This window comes from Bidens hawaiensis, unplaced genomic scaffold (assembly GCF_021521415.1).
Source record: "Bidens hawaiensis isolate Kalapana, Puna unplaced genomic scaffold, B.hawaiensis_p1.1 tig00030757_1, whole genome shotgun sequence".
In the NCBI taxonomy this organism is placed as follows: Eukaryota; Viridiplantae; Streptophyta; class Magnoliopsida; order Asterales; family Asteraceae; genus Bidens; species Bidens hawaiensis.
Genome location: NW_027495129.1, coordinates 113,153 through 129,719, shown reverse-complemented (window position 1 = coordinate 129,719; position 16,567 = coordinate 113,153). Strand labels below are relative to the sequence as shown.

At 37.9% G+C, this 16,567-nt stretch overlaps 1 protein-coding gene across 1 annotated transcript; it reads right to left on the bottom strand.

The window, feature by feature from the left end:
- Window positions 1-7,473: 7,473 nt before the first annotated feature.
- On the bottom strand, window positions 7,474-7,893 carry LOC143580885 (uncharacterized). Its single transcript, XM_077063800.1, has one exon. The coding sequence runs from the start codon at window positions 7,891-7,893 to the stop codon at window positions 7,474-7,476; it is 420 nt and encodes a 139-aa protein (XP_076919915.1).
- Between the last annotated feature and the right edge of the window lie 8,674 nt (window positions 7,894-16,567).

The window sequence follows — 16,567 nt, the reverse complement described above, 5'->3', positions numbered from 1 at the left end:
TTTCAGCAAGTGTCAGCTGTTTAAACAGCAAACAGCACATTAAACTGCCCGTTTAAGCACGTTTTCAGCAATTTCAGCGCGATTTTAAGCTCGTTTTAAGCAGTTTTTCAGCAAATCAGCAACAAAATCTGCACGTTTCAGCTCGTGTTGGCCGTTTCAGCAAATTTCAGCACGCAAAATAACTTCTTTCAGCAAGTTTCACACTTAAACAGTGATTCAGCACGTATATCAGCGCGTTTTTGGCCTCTTTTGCAGCAAAATCAGCAGCAAACAACTCGTTTAAGAACTTTTTAACTCAAAAACAACACATTCAGTTCGTTTATCAGCAACAAAACAGCATGCTGCAGTAGTTTCAACAATATTCAACACTAAAACAGTGTATTTCAGCACATTTAAACACGTTTCGATACATTTTCAGCTTGTTTCAGCACTTAAACAGCAAATGTCAGCTTGTTTAGGCCCGTTTTGACAGCAATTCAGCACTGTTTGGTTCTTTAAAACATCACTTTTCAGATATGCTCAGAGGTATAATTGTCCACACACGTTCAAAACAAAAATCTGACCTGAAATGAACTCGAACACCAAATACTAAAATGATATTAACTGAAACTAAACTCGGATGAACACGAATCAAATCAACCACCACACGCGAACTCGAATCGGGATACGCAAGATCAATGAACTGATTTAACACCAAATGTAAGCGTATGATCTGTTTGATCAGCCGAAACCCCAATCATATTACATCAATCGAATGATCAGTTTTAAGCTTATGAACATGCAGAAAGCTTATGAACAACGGTTATCGCCGGAACCAAACAGTTATGTCACCAGGAAATTCTGTAGTTATGAACCGATATCAGAACGGAATAACTCTTGAATAATCAAAATATGTGAACTAGAACTGAATTGTTAGGTCCTCCATGGCCGGAAATTTCAGTTACATGAATCCCGAATATAGAGTCAGTAGCCGGAAAAAGTTGTTATGATAGGAAAATTTTTGTTAGATCTGTTCGGAAAATTGTGTTAGTCGCTGAAAGTCTTTGCTACTCACCGGATTAGCGGTTATGGCCGGAAACACGTCGAAAAGTTCAAAAAATCAACCGGAAATATGATTATGACATCTGAATATTCTGAATCACGAAACCTTGCCATAAGAAGTAGTTGACACCACCGAAAAAACGTCACCGGAAAAACGTGAAAGATCCTACTCAATTCGTTTCCAATCTGTGGCTACTAGAAAAGGAAATTGACGAAAGAACAATCTGTTTAAACTTAGTCACTTGCTGGAAATTCGACCTTCGCTGGCAAATATGGTTAGCTTGCCGGAAAAACGGTTATCTAGCCGGAATGTTAGCCGGAAAAACGAAAACAGCCGGAACATCCAATCAATTACAACTTCAAGCACGAAATTGATCGTATATTAATCCAAAATAGTTCTAAATGTCAGACATCAACCGATTTTAATCCAAATCAACCGAAATTCAATACAAAGAACACGAACACACGGAATCAAAATCGAACATGTTATAGTAATCGGTTTCACACAAAATCCAGCGACTAGGCGTAGAATCGAGCACCGTAAGGCTCTGAGCTTTTGGATATGATTTGACTTTAACTAGTCCGAAACGAAATTTTTAACGAGTTGAGAAATAGATCGATTCTTGACGTTAAACGAGCGTGTCTTGTTGTTTTCTTCCGATATCGTGCACCAAAGCCCTGATACCACTTGAAGTAACGTGTTCATGTTGTGATCAAGACGTAGATCGATTTCTATAATCAACGTGAAGGTGCGGAATTCCTAAACGTGATCGAAAACAACAAGATTTCTCATTATCTTCTATCTATTTCTCATATATATCAAAGTTTACAACAAGATATGACAAATATCAGTACATGTAACAAACAACAATTGATCGAATACACACAATCATTCGTTTGCTTGTTTGTGTAAGTACGTTATATAAAGATAAAAGTTAATATTAGTACTAGTACGCATATGTCCCAAAACTTTGATAAAATCAGTAAAATAGAGGGGAATGATAAATCTCACCTTATTGCGTAGGCGAGTGAATAAGAATAAGAATAAACGATGAATAAATAAACGAATTGTCCTCTAATGCATCAAACGAGATAAATCAAATAAACCTGAAACTTTTAGACAAATATCTACTGTTAAACAGAGAACGTTTCCACTGGAGTCGTTCCAAACGGATGTCTAGAACTCCAGTTATGAGAAATTAAACATTTAAGCGAGCTAGTACTGACCAGAATCCGAACAGCGAGTTGGAATTCGGGTTTTGGTCAGTAGCCTTGAAATCTCGAGATGAAAATAAAAGCCTCCTGGATCGAAAGTTGGTTCCGATCAGAAGTATGAAAAATTGATTAGTCAAAGTTATTGACTATTTTGCCCTTAAACGGGTTTGACTCAAATTGACCCGTCAATACCCTCAATCTTAGAAATTGATTTAAGGGTTATTGACAAATGAGCATTATTGAACAATTGATCAGCTAACAACTTACCCGAATAATGATTGAGTTGACGGGAAATCAAGATTAAAGATCGGAAAATAGTTAAAGTCAAACTGCAGCTTCAGTTCTTCGAGTAAATAAGCAAAACGAGTGAGGAATCGTCGGTTTGAGGTAGGTGACGGCTGGGAATGCAAGGTTTCAGTAAACGCTAGGGTTTGGAGCTATGATACGTTTATATAGTCATTATATCAACTTGTTGGCCAAGAAACAAGTTGGTTTTGGTAAACGAATATCACATTAATGACAAAATCGTGGCCTTAAAATCTTCCATATATTGATCAAAATACAGAGGATGAACCTAAACATCATTCCCTAGCAGATTCAATAACTTCTTGCCCAATTTTTGTGATTTAGGTTCGATTAGGGAAAGATTTAGCATTAAACGAAAATCAAACCAAAATCTAGCTGACCTGGGGGTTCTTCGCACCGCGCGAAGGATTAACCTCTCCTCCTTCGCGCCGCGCAAAGGAGGGGTTTCCACTAGGTTTCCATTTTTGGCAGTTTTAGTCCCAGTAGTTCCAAAAATGCATTTTTAAGCCATTTTAAGCGATTTTAAGAGTTTCTTAGGGCTATTTGGCACAAATGAATGTTAAAGAATCATAAACTAAGATAAACACAATTAATTTACTAATAATTGCATAAGTTTATTAATAAGAAAGATTCGAATACATTCCCGAATCAGGTAAACAAATACAAATACGAATACGAATACGGAAAAACCGAAACGTTATAAATAGAAGGGATTTTGATCGCATAAGACACAAACACACACCCCGTACACACTCTCTTGTAACTATAGCAGCGATCATAGCACTTCCAAACTTGTAATCACTGACTTATACTTAATATAATTGAGTCAGTGAGATAGTTTCCCCCTCCCAAGGTTTTTTGCCGGAGATCCTTCAAGGATCTAGGGTTTTTAATTGTTACACCGTTGTGTCTTTTGCATTGTTTACCTGTTATTCATTTTACACATTCAAGCATCATACCTCACAATCAAAGTTTGGTTACTTGATTATCCTTGTATAATTTTTGACCAAAACAGTTTGGCGCCCACCGTGGGGCAAGTGGTGCTTTACATGTCTTATTCTCAAAATTCATTATCAATCACTACCTTTAAATCATTAACAATGGCATCTCAATCAAAGCATAATTCACCTAAAAGGAACAACTCACCCATTAACTCAGTATTCAAGCTCGGTTTGAGCTATTCCCTTCCATTGATGCTGTTTTAGTCAAAAATCAATTTAAGGATCAAGTAACCGAATTCGTATGTGAGGGCTGATGCTTGTATAAATGAATTGATCAAAGTATTAAATGTAAGTGATGAACAATGAGATTTATACGAGGAAAAGCCCTTGGCAACTAGTATATCTCCGGCACAAAAACCTCGGGTAGTGAAAACTGTCACTACCAATTATATTATACTCAAAAGGTGATTATAGAGATCGGAACTTGGGCTGAAATGAGTACAAAGCGTAAGTAATTCTGTCTAGAATACTAAGTAAGCTATGTGTCTTGCGTGTGTTTTCAGCTATCATTCAATAATATATATAACAAGTTTACAATGGATATAAACTAATTCCCTATAATTTAGGCTATGTTCATCCACTATTTCTTCGTGACCGTTACTTGAAGGGAGACTAGCTGAGGTGAGTCAGTAAAAATATATCTTCCGTAAAAATAGGATAGCTGGTAGACACGTTCAAACACCCGCAAATAAGATAAAAATATTTTCGGAGACAGCTGTTAAGGATCCTTGAACCATACTGTATCCTTCGTCCTGGCAGCAAACATTTACAAGTGCTGAGGATAATTGATCTTTAAGGATCAAAGATTTCAGTGCCAACAATTGCCCCCAAATATGATAGCTGTGAATGGATAACAGCTGTCATATTTTATCTCGAGAAATTTGAATCGCAGCCATTGGAGAGAAAATGATCTGACTGTCGCCTGCAGACTCATTGTTATCCCAAGGTTACAGCTTAGAGGCGCCTTATAACTATCCATTGCTCCGGATTAAAACCACTTTTCTGGTGATAATCCTCAGGTATTCTCTCTTTCTTTTTCGATTCCTTCTGTCATTATTTCACATCTTTTCTTGCAACCTTCAACTATGCCGAAGAAAAACTCAAAAGCTTCCTTTAGTTCGAGCCCAAAGGAGATTGTTCCCGAACTTATGAGCCAAAATATTTTGAAAGACCCAGTTTCTGAAATATGTAAGTTCACCAACGAGGAAATCGAAAATATTTCTCATTATTTCCCCGATGGAACCTTCTTTAGACCCTATGACCCTCAGGTTAGAAGCGATCACATTTCTAGTGTCTGGGTTTGTTTACCTGCACTTCCTTTCTTACTTGGCTTTTCCTATCCTTTCCCTGATCTGACTAAAACCTTATTTTCAATTACCGGCATGAGCTACATTCAAGCCATCCCGATGATGTGGAGAACCCTGCATACCATCGAGCGATTGATTGAAGAAAAGAATCTCGATTTCACCATTTCGGCCTTGTCTTGCTGTATACCTTAGTTACCCATGGTTCTAGCATATTCGTATTCAAGAGTAAACCATATCAGCCCCCTCCGGTGAACAAAACCACCCACAATGATCAGAGCTGGAAAAATCAATTTTTCTTTGTCATGAGGGACTAGAATGGGAATACCTTACCCACTCGCTGGATCCTAAAGGGTAGGATAGTGGATCCAGAGAATAAATGATCCTTCATTTACTGATTTACTGACTTGAAACTTATTCTTTTTTATTCAGTTTCCAACTTCTCGAGCCTTGCTGCAGCCCTCGGGGGAATCAAGAGGGCAAAAAGGTTTCTTGCTTTGGATCCTTTTGACAGAACCTTCAGGATTATAGGTGAAGAATCCTCGGTTGACTCAGGTGAAGAAACTGCAAGCTCTTCAAATACAATGTCAAGTAAGTTAGTTCAGTATACTTAAAGGATAAAAAGGGATTAAATAAATAGGAAAATAATAGATTCAAAAGAACATATCTTTATCTTTTTTTATTATATAGGTTTTCAGAAGTTAGGAAGCAAGCCTGCGAAGAATCTCATTGCTCAATTTCAATTGGAAGATGTAGATAGTCTGATCTCCTCCCGTTCCACCGACAAGAAGCCTGTGAAAAGTTCCAGCCTCGTCCCGCCTAAGACTGTGGTCACCCGTTCCAAGGCAGGTGGGAAGAGGAAAAGGGATTCTAAAGCCGACGTCAATGGTGCCCAGCAATTGTTCAATCAAATATCTGAGGTAAGGATCCTTTATCCATTGGGGTAGAAGTTTAGTCATGTCTTAAATTTGTCATATCTTTACGGGGTGTGGATGGTGTCAAATCTTTCTATGAAGAGAGTATGGCCAACATGGAGAAGGAGCTGGCCATGTATCGCACCGACATTATTCTGAAGGACAACTTGATCGTAGAGCTTCAAGTGCAAAAGGATACCTTGGAGGATCGACTTTCCCTTGCTGATGTCCGAGCTCAAGAATAGGTAATGGAGGTCACAAAATATGCCAAGGTTTAGGCTAGCAAGGTTGTATTAATGGCTAGGATCAAGATTGAAGAAGAGGCTGAAGACACCAACTTCGACAGGTCCAATTGGAACGTGGCCTTGTGGAAGAAGACGCTTGCTGGGTTCGGTGATGAAGGTGAGGATGTCGGGGCTGAGAAAAAGAATGATGATACTAGAACTAGCAGGGCTAAGGATGATGTGGTGTTGATCAAGGATGCTGGTGATGGTGGCGTGGTGAAGGAGTGAGCAGGTTAATGGGAGATGATGGATATTGATGACTAGGCCACAACCCATTTTTTAGAAGGTTTAGTTTGTTGATGATGTTTTTGTTGAACAATGATTATTGTAATTCCCAGGATCTGAGATCCTTAAGACAATATGAAAGGTGGTTTTGGTTGAGGGATCCTCTGTTTGGGGGATGACGCCTTAACCACCTTTCTCTTTTATTTTACTGCATGAACATATCGTAGCTCTGACTGTGTTTGAATCGAGTGGATGGTCCACGTTTTGCTGGTGAAACCCGGGTCAAATCTTTTGAACTCTAGAAATGACATAACTCTTTTAGCTTTTGATTAACATCTGTATCTTGAATTGATTTCCTGTTAAGATAGATAACTAAAAGAAAACATAACAATTAGAAAAGTTGGAATTAAGTCCAACCAGCTTCGGGACAAGCCCAATAATTCATGGGGACAAACCTAATAATACGTGGGGACAAGCCCAATAATACATGGGGCAAGCCCAATAATATGTGGGGGTAAGCCCAATAATATGTGGCGACAAGCCCAATAATACTGGCGATGAGCCGATCCTTGGCGTTGGCCAAGTTAAACGCGGCGACGAGCCTACCCTGGCGTTGACCTTAACTTGTGTATATGGTATGTCTACCACTTAATTCATAGGATCCAGGATATGATCTTTAGCCATGAAATTGTTAGGTACACATAGTGCACTAGTCCCACTGCCTCCAACCATACCCGGATAATCGTGTGCTCCAGGCGAGGGTGTCAAAACCCTAAATTCACGCGATAAGGTGAAAGCCTTATAAACCTGGGGACAAGCCCAATTAAACTTAGGATTGAGTTCGCCAACCCGTTTTTTTCCACTTGAGGGCCATGTTCCTCGGAATTTCTGCAAACTTGATATTTTCGACAAAAACAAGTGCTCAACATAATTAATATAAATATTAATATAAAGTAAGGTTTTACCGAATAATGGGTTGATGAAACTGATTAGGATCTAGGATCCTAATTAACAAAAATATTTTTTGAGATGAATGGCATTCCAAGCCCTTGGGAGCATGTCACCTTCTATATTCAGTAAACCATATGCCCCCTTTCCAGCCTTAGATTCGATTAAGTAGGGACCTTCCCACTTAGGTGCTAACCTTTTTGTCTGCAGGATTGGTTGTATTTTGGAAAGTCTTTCATAGAACTAAATCTCCAATTTCAAATCTTTTGATCCTGATATTGTTGTTATATGCACCGGCTATCTTTTGTTGGTAAGCAGCAATTCTGAACCTTGCTTGATCTCTGAGTTCTTCAATAGTATCTAAGTCTTGGATAAGATTTTCATCATTTGCTTGAGGATCATGGATGCTCGTTTTAGCAGTTGGATACACCATTTCATTAGGGATTACTGCTTCAGCTCCAAAGACTAACGAGAATGGTGTTTGACTTGTGGCGTTCTTCGGAGTTGTTCTATCTGCCCAAAGCACGTAGGGTAGTTCCACAGCCCATTTGACTTTCTTTGCTCCAAACTTCTTTTTTAAGTTGTTGATGATGATCTTGTTGCTTGATTCTACCTGGCCATTTGCTTGTGGATGAACTGGTGTCGAAGTGATCATCTTAATTCCCAACTGTCATAAAAGTTAGTTGTTCTTTTCCCAATAAATTGGGAACCATTATCACAAATAATTTCATAAGGAGTACCAAATCTAGTAATAATACTTCGTTTAATAAAGGATATAACTTCCATTTCCCTGACTTGAGGAAATGCTTCAGCTTCTATCCACTTGGAGAAGTAGTCGGTCATTACTAGAGTTAGGCATCAGATTTTTGGTATCCTATGTAAGCGATATATTCAGGATAACTTCAGGATACAGTATTCTCCCAAGCAACAAGTATCCTTAATATATTGTTTAACTAACGGTTCAATCGCCTTTCTTTGATGTTTACCAGGTCTTGTAACGTTCGCATGATCTTCTGAAGACTCGGACTGTTATACATGGGATTTTTGGTGTCCTAAACAAGCGATATGTTCAGGATAAATTCAGGATGCAGTATCTTCCAAACGACAGGAAACGGTCAACAATTAAATCCTAGCTGAAGAACCGGTCAAACATTAAATATGAGGCCGTTGAAGCAATTATAGTCACCATTTAATGATAAAGATAGCAAAACTATAACTGCTTCAGGATACTCGCTAGAGCAATTAATCCTCATTATTACTTGTTATTGACTCAGGTAAGTATATATAGAAGTGTCCTTGATTGTATAGATGAAACATAACACACACACAACTCTCACACTAGATATAGCAACATTCTGTAACATGATCCAAAGAGAAAAGCTCCAACACTTGTAACCTTTTTCGATTATTAATAAACTGGTGGTGATAGTTTTCACCACCCGGGGTGTTTTTTCGGTTATTCTCAGGATAACAGGTTTTTTCCTTGCAACAAATCCTCGTGTCATAGCATTTTACATTTATCTTCGATCAAGAACCATACCTCACTTACTAATTTGGTTACGAAATTACACTTGTCGATTTTAACCCAAAATAATTTGGGGCCCACCGTGGGGCAATCGGTGCTTTAATCTTTCAAAACTGTTTATTTCATTCTCAATCACTTTCATCCCTTCACCATGTCTTCACAACCAAAAACCAGTTCCATTTTTGCTCCAGTGGTCAGCACTGCTTCAACTGTCAACCATGTTCCTCCACTAATTCCGAAGAAGAACACTCAGCCCAGAGGAAAACTTCCAACATACTCGGGAACCTCTACACGGGTAGATACGGTTATCTCTAACGGTGACATTTTTTCTTTGATGAAACAGGTCAAAACTCACATGGAACAGTAGGAAAAGACCAACTTGAAGCTGTTCAAAGAGATTAAAGGGATCAAAAAGAAGCCAGGGAAGGAGGTCACTCCAATCATGCCCCAGGCCCTTGATTTTGATTCTCCAGGATCATCTATCCTTCAGAATCACGGATCCTTCGGGGCACAGCCAACAAGGGCTCCGTCTCAGCAACAGTCAGGATACTGGGGAAAGTATCCTCCGGTATCCTCGGAATTATCCAGACCTATGGGGCTAGATTCCATCAACATGCGGCCTCACTCAACCATACCAACTGGCTTATTCTCGTCAAGACCTCCCATAGTGTCTTCTGAAGTGCATGTTGGGGATGATATCCATATGCAGACGCCACCATATCCTGAAACCACGTTTACTGGAGATACTAGTTGTCAAGGCTCAGGATACCAGATGCCTAACCACGATCCCGGTAACAATTTACTTAATGCAATTTATACGCTAATCCTTGTTCTGTGCAGGATAAGGGATATCTACCAAGATAACCAAAGAATTGCAAAAAATGAAGGATATGATCTCCAATATCCCTGGGATAATACATCCCATAACGGAAGTTCTCGCAGCTAGCCATAGGTTATCCAGATTCACTTGGCCTATATGCGACGTGTAGATCCCCAAGAAGTTCCAAACCCCTAGCATGAAACAATATGATGGCACTACGGATCCTAAGGAACACGTAGCCCTATATAGACAAAGGATGGAAATCAACCTCATCCCCATTGACATCAAAGAAGCTTGCCTATGCAAGGGATTCGGTTCAACACTAACGGGACCGGCTCTCAAATGGTTATTGAGTATTCCTTCTAATACTATTACCTCGTTTGCTCATTTGATTAACTTATTTAATAATCAGTTTTCTTGTAGTAGATCTTTTGAGAAACTAACGGGTGATTTGTATAGAATAGTTCATAATAATAATGAATCCTTAAGGGATTACATAACTAGATTTAGCATGGAAGCTTTGGACATCCCCAACCTCAATATGGCAGCCGCTTTTGAAGCTCTCAAGATTGGGCTAAAGAAGGATTCTCAGTTCTATAACGATCTTGTCATGACACCATGCAGGAACCTCGATGAAGTCAGGAACAGGGCCTTGAGATACATATGGCTAGAGGATGACAAAAGAACTCATGGGAGTTTGATCGTACCAAAATACGAGTCTACCAACAGGAATTCAGACTACCCACAAAAGTTCTCCATGCCTAAACCTTATTCCAAACAAGATAACCCCAGGATCAATGCTGTGGAAGAAGACGAGGATAATGAAGAATATTCTAAACTTTATGAATATTGTTTTAACATTGATATAAGTAGTGTGATATGTGCCATGTAGGATTTAGGTGACAAGGCTAGATGGCCCAAGAAAAATGACAAGTCTGGATCTGGAAAAGACAAGTCCAAATGGTGTGCCTACCACGAAGACTTTGGCCATCGCACTGACGATTGTATCGTACTTCGGAAAGAAGTAGGGTACCTTCTCAGCAAAGGATACCTGAAGGAACTGTTTGGAAGGAACAAGAGCAAGAGTCAGGATCCTGCCAGGATAACTGAATGGGCACCTTCTCCACCACCCGGGGCAAAGGTCGTTGCCTTTATCTCAGGAGGATCGGACATCTGTGGAACCTCATACTCAGCAGCCAAGAAGCGGACCAAAGAAACAAAGATGGATAACGGGGAAAGACCTCTCCATACCTACACGTTGACCACCCAAAAGACTACATTCTTTGAAAAGGAGGATCGATGTGATCTTCAGGACCCCCACCATGATGGTTTGGTAATAATTTTATGTATAGCTAACTGTTATGTGCTCAGGATACTTATTGATGGCGGGAGCTCCGTGAACATCATCCAACTTGATGCTTTGAAGAAAATGGATATCTCAGAATCTGAGATTATCCCGAGATCTCGGTCCTCGTAGGGTTCAGTGGGGAGACCAAGAATACCTTGGGAGATATCAAGCTTCCAGTATACATAAAGGGAATAAACTCTCTACAAAAATTTTGTGTTATTGACTCATTATCTTGTTGTAATGTGATCTTAGGCAGGCCTTGGATCCAAGACATGATGGCGGTACCCTCAACATATCATCAGTGTGTAAAACTTTCAAGTCCTTGGGGGGGTCATCAAGATAGAAAGTGACCAACAAGATGCCAAAGATTGTTATGTATCATCGATGAAGTCGACCATAAAGCCTACTCCAACATAGCAATTACAAAAACAACCAGGGGAGGTCCTGCAAGCTAGGGATCAAGAAGTGAAGGAGGTATCCTTAGATCCTCAGGATATTGAGATCAAAGTTTTGCTAGGATCAGGTATGCCTGAGGATATCGAGCAAGGATTGATATACTTCTTAAAGAAAAGGGCTTCCACCTTTTCCTGGAAACTTGAAGATATGACAGGTATCTCTAAATCTATAATTACTCAAAAACTTGGTATATATAACTCTTTCAGGCTGGTGCATCAAAAGCAAAGAAAGTTTGCTCCTAAAAGAAACATCATCATCCAAGAAGAAGTGGAGAGACTACTTAAGACCAAGATGATAAGAGAGGTCCAGTATCATAGATGGTTGGCCAATCTAGTTGTAGTCCAGAAGAAGAATGGGAAACGAAGAGTGTGTGTAGACATCACAGACCTGAATAAGGCCTGTCCAAAAGACCCCTTTCCACTCCCACATATCGACTCAATTGTAGATGCAACTGCTGATCACGAGATACTAACCTTCATGGATGCATCCTTGAGATTTCAACAAATACAAATGGAACCATCAGATCAAGAAGACACAGCCTTCATGACTCCCACAAGTATATATTATTACATTGCAATGCCTTTTGGACTAAAAAATGCAGGTGCAATGTACCAAAGGCTAGTCAATATGATGTTCAAAGACCAACTGGGAGACACGATGGAAGTTTACATAGACGACAAGGTGGTGAAATCAAGAAGAGCTGAAGATCACCTCAAAGACTTGGCAACAACATTTGATATCCTGGATGAGTACAATATGAAGTTGAATCCTGCCAAGTGCCACTTTGGAGTTAAAGCAGGAAAATTCCTAGGGTACATGGTCACCAAAAGGGGAATAGAAGCAAGCCCCGAGCAGATCAAAGCTATCCTAGATATCAAATCGCCAAGAAATGTCAAAGATGTCCAAAGGTTGACCGAAAGAATAGCATCTCTTAACAGGTTTATCTCAAGATCTTTGGAGAAGTGCAAAGACTTCTACGATATCCTGAGGAAGAACCAGAAATTTGAACAGGGAGATAAGCAAGAAAAGGCGCTGGAATCTCTGAAGGAATACTTATCCTCAGCACCACTCATGATGAAGCTAGTTGATGGTGAACCGGTATCTCTGTACTAGCCGTTTCAGGGAGTGCAATAAGTGTTGTCCTAGTCAAAGATCATGAAGGTCAACAACATCTGATATATTATGTAAGTAAATGCCTATTAGATGCTGAATCTAGGTATTCTTATCTTGAAAAATTAATTTTAGCACTTATAATGGCTTCTACTAAAGTAAGACATTACTTTGACACTCATGCTATTCATGTAAAAACTAACTATCCTATTAAGGCTGGTTTGAGAAAACCAGAAATGCCAGGTAGGATGGCAAAGTAGGCTGTTAAACTCAGTGCATATGATATTTTGTATGAACCAAGGACAACAAAAATCTCATGCACTTGCCAACTTTGTGGCTGATTTTAGCCAGGATATCCTTAAATAAGTAGAAAAAGAAGTTTAACAATTAGACATCAAGGAGAGTTGGACTTTGCATACAGATGGAGCCTCTAACATAAGAGGAACAGGTCTAGGTATCCTGTTAAAATCGCCACAGGGTGACATTATATCTCTATCTATATCTTGTGAATTTCAGGCTACTAATAATGAGGCTGAATATGAAGCCTTAATAGCTGGATTACAATTAGCTAAGGATATGAAGGTCACGTATCTTCAGGTTTATGTTGATTCCTTATTATTAGCTAACCATTTTAATGGCTCTTATGCAGTAAACGCAGAAAATTTAGCAAAATATGTAGAAATAGTTAAGCAATTAGCTATATGTTTCGAGATGTTTGATATAGTACATGTACCTAGAGAAGAGAATGCTGAAGTAGATGCCTTAGCAAATTTAGCATCAGCCCTCAAGATACCAGATAACATCAACATACCTATCGTTCATATCATGACCACAAAGGAGAACCACGAAGTCATGGAGACTTCAAATTCTGAAGACAATCCAGAATCCTGGACCCGTCCCATAATGTGGTATCTTTAGGATAACGAGATCCCAGAAGGAGAAAATCCCAGAGCTTTTCAAATGAAGGTAACTCAATATATTATCCTAAATGATATTTTGTATAGAAAATCACTTGCAGGTCCATACTTAAGGTGCTTGGAACATCATGAAACACAAGAAGTCCTCAAGGACATACATGAAGGTGATTGTGGAAACCACACTGGGAGCAGAGCATTAGTATCCAAGATACTAAGAATATGTTACTTCTAGCCAACAATGAAGAAGGACGCAATGGATTTCTCCAGGAAATGTGATGCTTCTCAAAGACACAGCAACATCTTTTGTCAACCAGCTGAACCGCTACATCCCATTGTATCCCCATAGCCATTTATGAAGTGGGGAATGGATATCGTGGGAAAGTTGCCTAAGGCTCCTGGTGGAAAGGTCTTCATGCTAGCCATGAAAGATTATTTCTCCAAATGGATCGAAGCTGAAGCATTTATCCAAGTCAGTGAGAAAAAAGTGATCTCCTTTATCAACCGCAATATCCTAACAAGATTCGGTATCCCGGAAGAGATCGTTTGTGATAATGGCTCACAGTTCATCGGCATCTTCGTGTCGCTCACGTCTGGGAATTTCCCCAGTTTTATCTAAGGTTTAGACATTCTCATGTCTCTTAAGTAAAGGCCTTGTCGCCAGCATAACGGGTTTACCCCAGTAAAAGCTTTATCGCCAGAATTGTCTAATTTAATCTTGCTAGGTCAAAGATTGGCCAAGTTGCAAAATGGAAAAAGAATTGCTTAGTCATTTTTAACTCGAATAACACAAATTCTGAAAGCATGATGCATAAAGACTCGACAGTCGGGGACATCATATGTAAGCTTGTTAAGTTTATAAGTATCTACTACAAAGAATCATATGTAAGCTTGTTAAGTTTATAAGTATCTACTACAAAGGTACCCCTTTACACTTAGTTTTATTGTGCATGTTATTGTCAAGATATGATCTTTTGGCTTAATTGTGACAATTCTCATCTATAGAAGTCTTAAAGATGTGTTATCTTTAAGATATTTTATTCTAAAAAAAAAGATAAGTTTTAAAGTTATATTTTCTGGATACATTATCCTTAGGGTATTTTTCTAAATGTGATAAGTTGTGGAGATATAAGTATATTATTCCTAAAATGTTCTATTTCAAAACTTAAAGTCTTAAAAATATTTCTTGGACATATTACCATATTCTAAAACATATCAAAATGATTTATCTAAAACATCACACAATTAAAACATGATGTAAAGCCAAAAGATTATATCTTCACTAACAAAAATGCCCAGCTTGCCCAACTTTCGTTCTCAACGAATAGAAGACCCTTCCACCCAGGCATTGGTGGATTTCCAAAGTTCAGGAAAACATGGGCTTCGTCTTGAAACTCAAGATCCCTCCTACGAATTATCGACACGTGTAGCTTATCCACTCCATCTGCAGAATTCAAAATTCAAAAAATCAACAGCTGTAAACCACCTTTTACAGCCGTTAATTTTGGGGACAATTGTTAGACATTAGATTTTCGGTATCCTAAGCAAGCGATATATTCAAGATAACTTCAGGATACATTATTCTCCCAAACAACAGGTATCCTTAATATATTGTTTAACTAACGGTTCGATCGCCTTTTTTTGATGTTTATTAGGTCTTGTAACGTTCACATGATCTCTTGAAGACTCGGACTGTTATACATGGGATTTTTGATATCCTAAACAGGCGATATGTTCAGGGTAACTTCAGGATGCAGTATCCTCCAAACGACAGGAAACGGTCAACAATTAAATCCTAGCTAAAGAACCAGTCAAACATTAAATATTAGAACGTTGTAGCAATTATAGTCACCATTTAATGATAAAGTTAGCAAAATTGTAACTGCTCCAGGATACTCGCCAGAGCAATTAATCCTCATTATTACTTGTTATTGACTCATCTATACTATATAATAAACAAAGCTTTCTAAGTGCCACATGTCATCACCATGATGATTCTTATGAAATTTTCCCTCTTCTCTCTCATATTAAATGCATTCCTCTTTCTTATTAATAATTTCGTATTTCGTTTTTTTTCTTTTAATCTTTCATTTTCTCTTTTTAATAATTATTTCATATTTAAAAATTTTAATACCATCATAAATATATTATTTTTTATATAAATATATTGTATTAGTTATTAATATTAGGCTTTTAATTATAAGTAATCAATTTTCACGTTCATTTTGAATAATGATTACAAAAATTAAGGTATAAAATATATTATATTAGTTAATTAATATTGAGGTTTTATAAGAAATGATATTATTGGATGAAGAGGCAAGATTAATTTACAATTAAAATTTCAATAAACTTTAACTTATTAAATATATATGACATTTACTAAATTACAAGTTTTTTTTTCTTTCTAACCCTTAAAATACAAATTCACTATTGATGTATTCTTAGAGTTTATGTTAATTTAAACGAGCGAGTTTCTTTACCCGGTTAAAGTGTCAAACATAGTTCCGGTCAAAACAGTTTATGATTATAATGAGTTCCGGTCCACGGGTTGGTTTAAAAACATAGACATTACTTCTTTTTTTTTTTAATTGACTTAAAAATCCACAAAAATATCCATAAAAATATATAAACACTAGACTACATGTTTTGGTTTTTTAGGTGGATGAGACAACTTCTTACCTTGGGAATACAAATACTAGATATTAATACACTATTAATCAGATAATAAATTGACTTTGTATATCCTTCTATTATTAAAGATTTCAAAAATATAAAAATATAGATTTCTTTAGTGAACGAGTTATATTTGCACCAAAAATTGAGTTCGTTCAAGAAATTACCAAGCGTTTGCTATCCGTATTTTTGGGCGACCTAAAATATTCCCATTGTTCAAATGGTATCTATCAGACATAAAATGATACATTACAAAAAATTATTAGTTTTCTAATGTTTTAAATCGCCTCAAAATCTAAGGTTGTCAAGTCATAGGTTAGTCCTGAAAGACGATATTGAAGTCGTGTTGCTTAAGTGGTCTATGCAATGAAACTAAAATACATGTGAAAATACAATATGATAACCGTGTTATAGAAGCGGAAATCATATCCTTAAGTAATACTAAAACTCCTACACCTGTAGATAAAATGATTAATTTCA

Coding starts and splice junctions, on each gene's coding strand:
- LOC143580885 (XM_077063800.1), bottom strand. CDS start 7,893: ATGATCACTTCGACACCAGTTCATCCACAAGCAAATGGCCAGGTAGAA.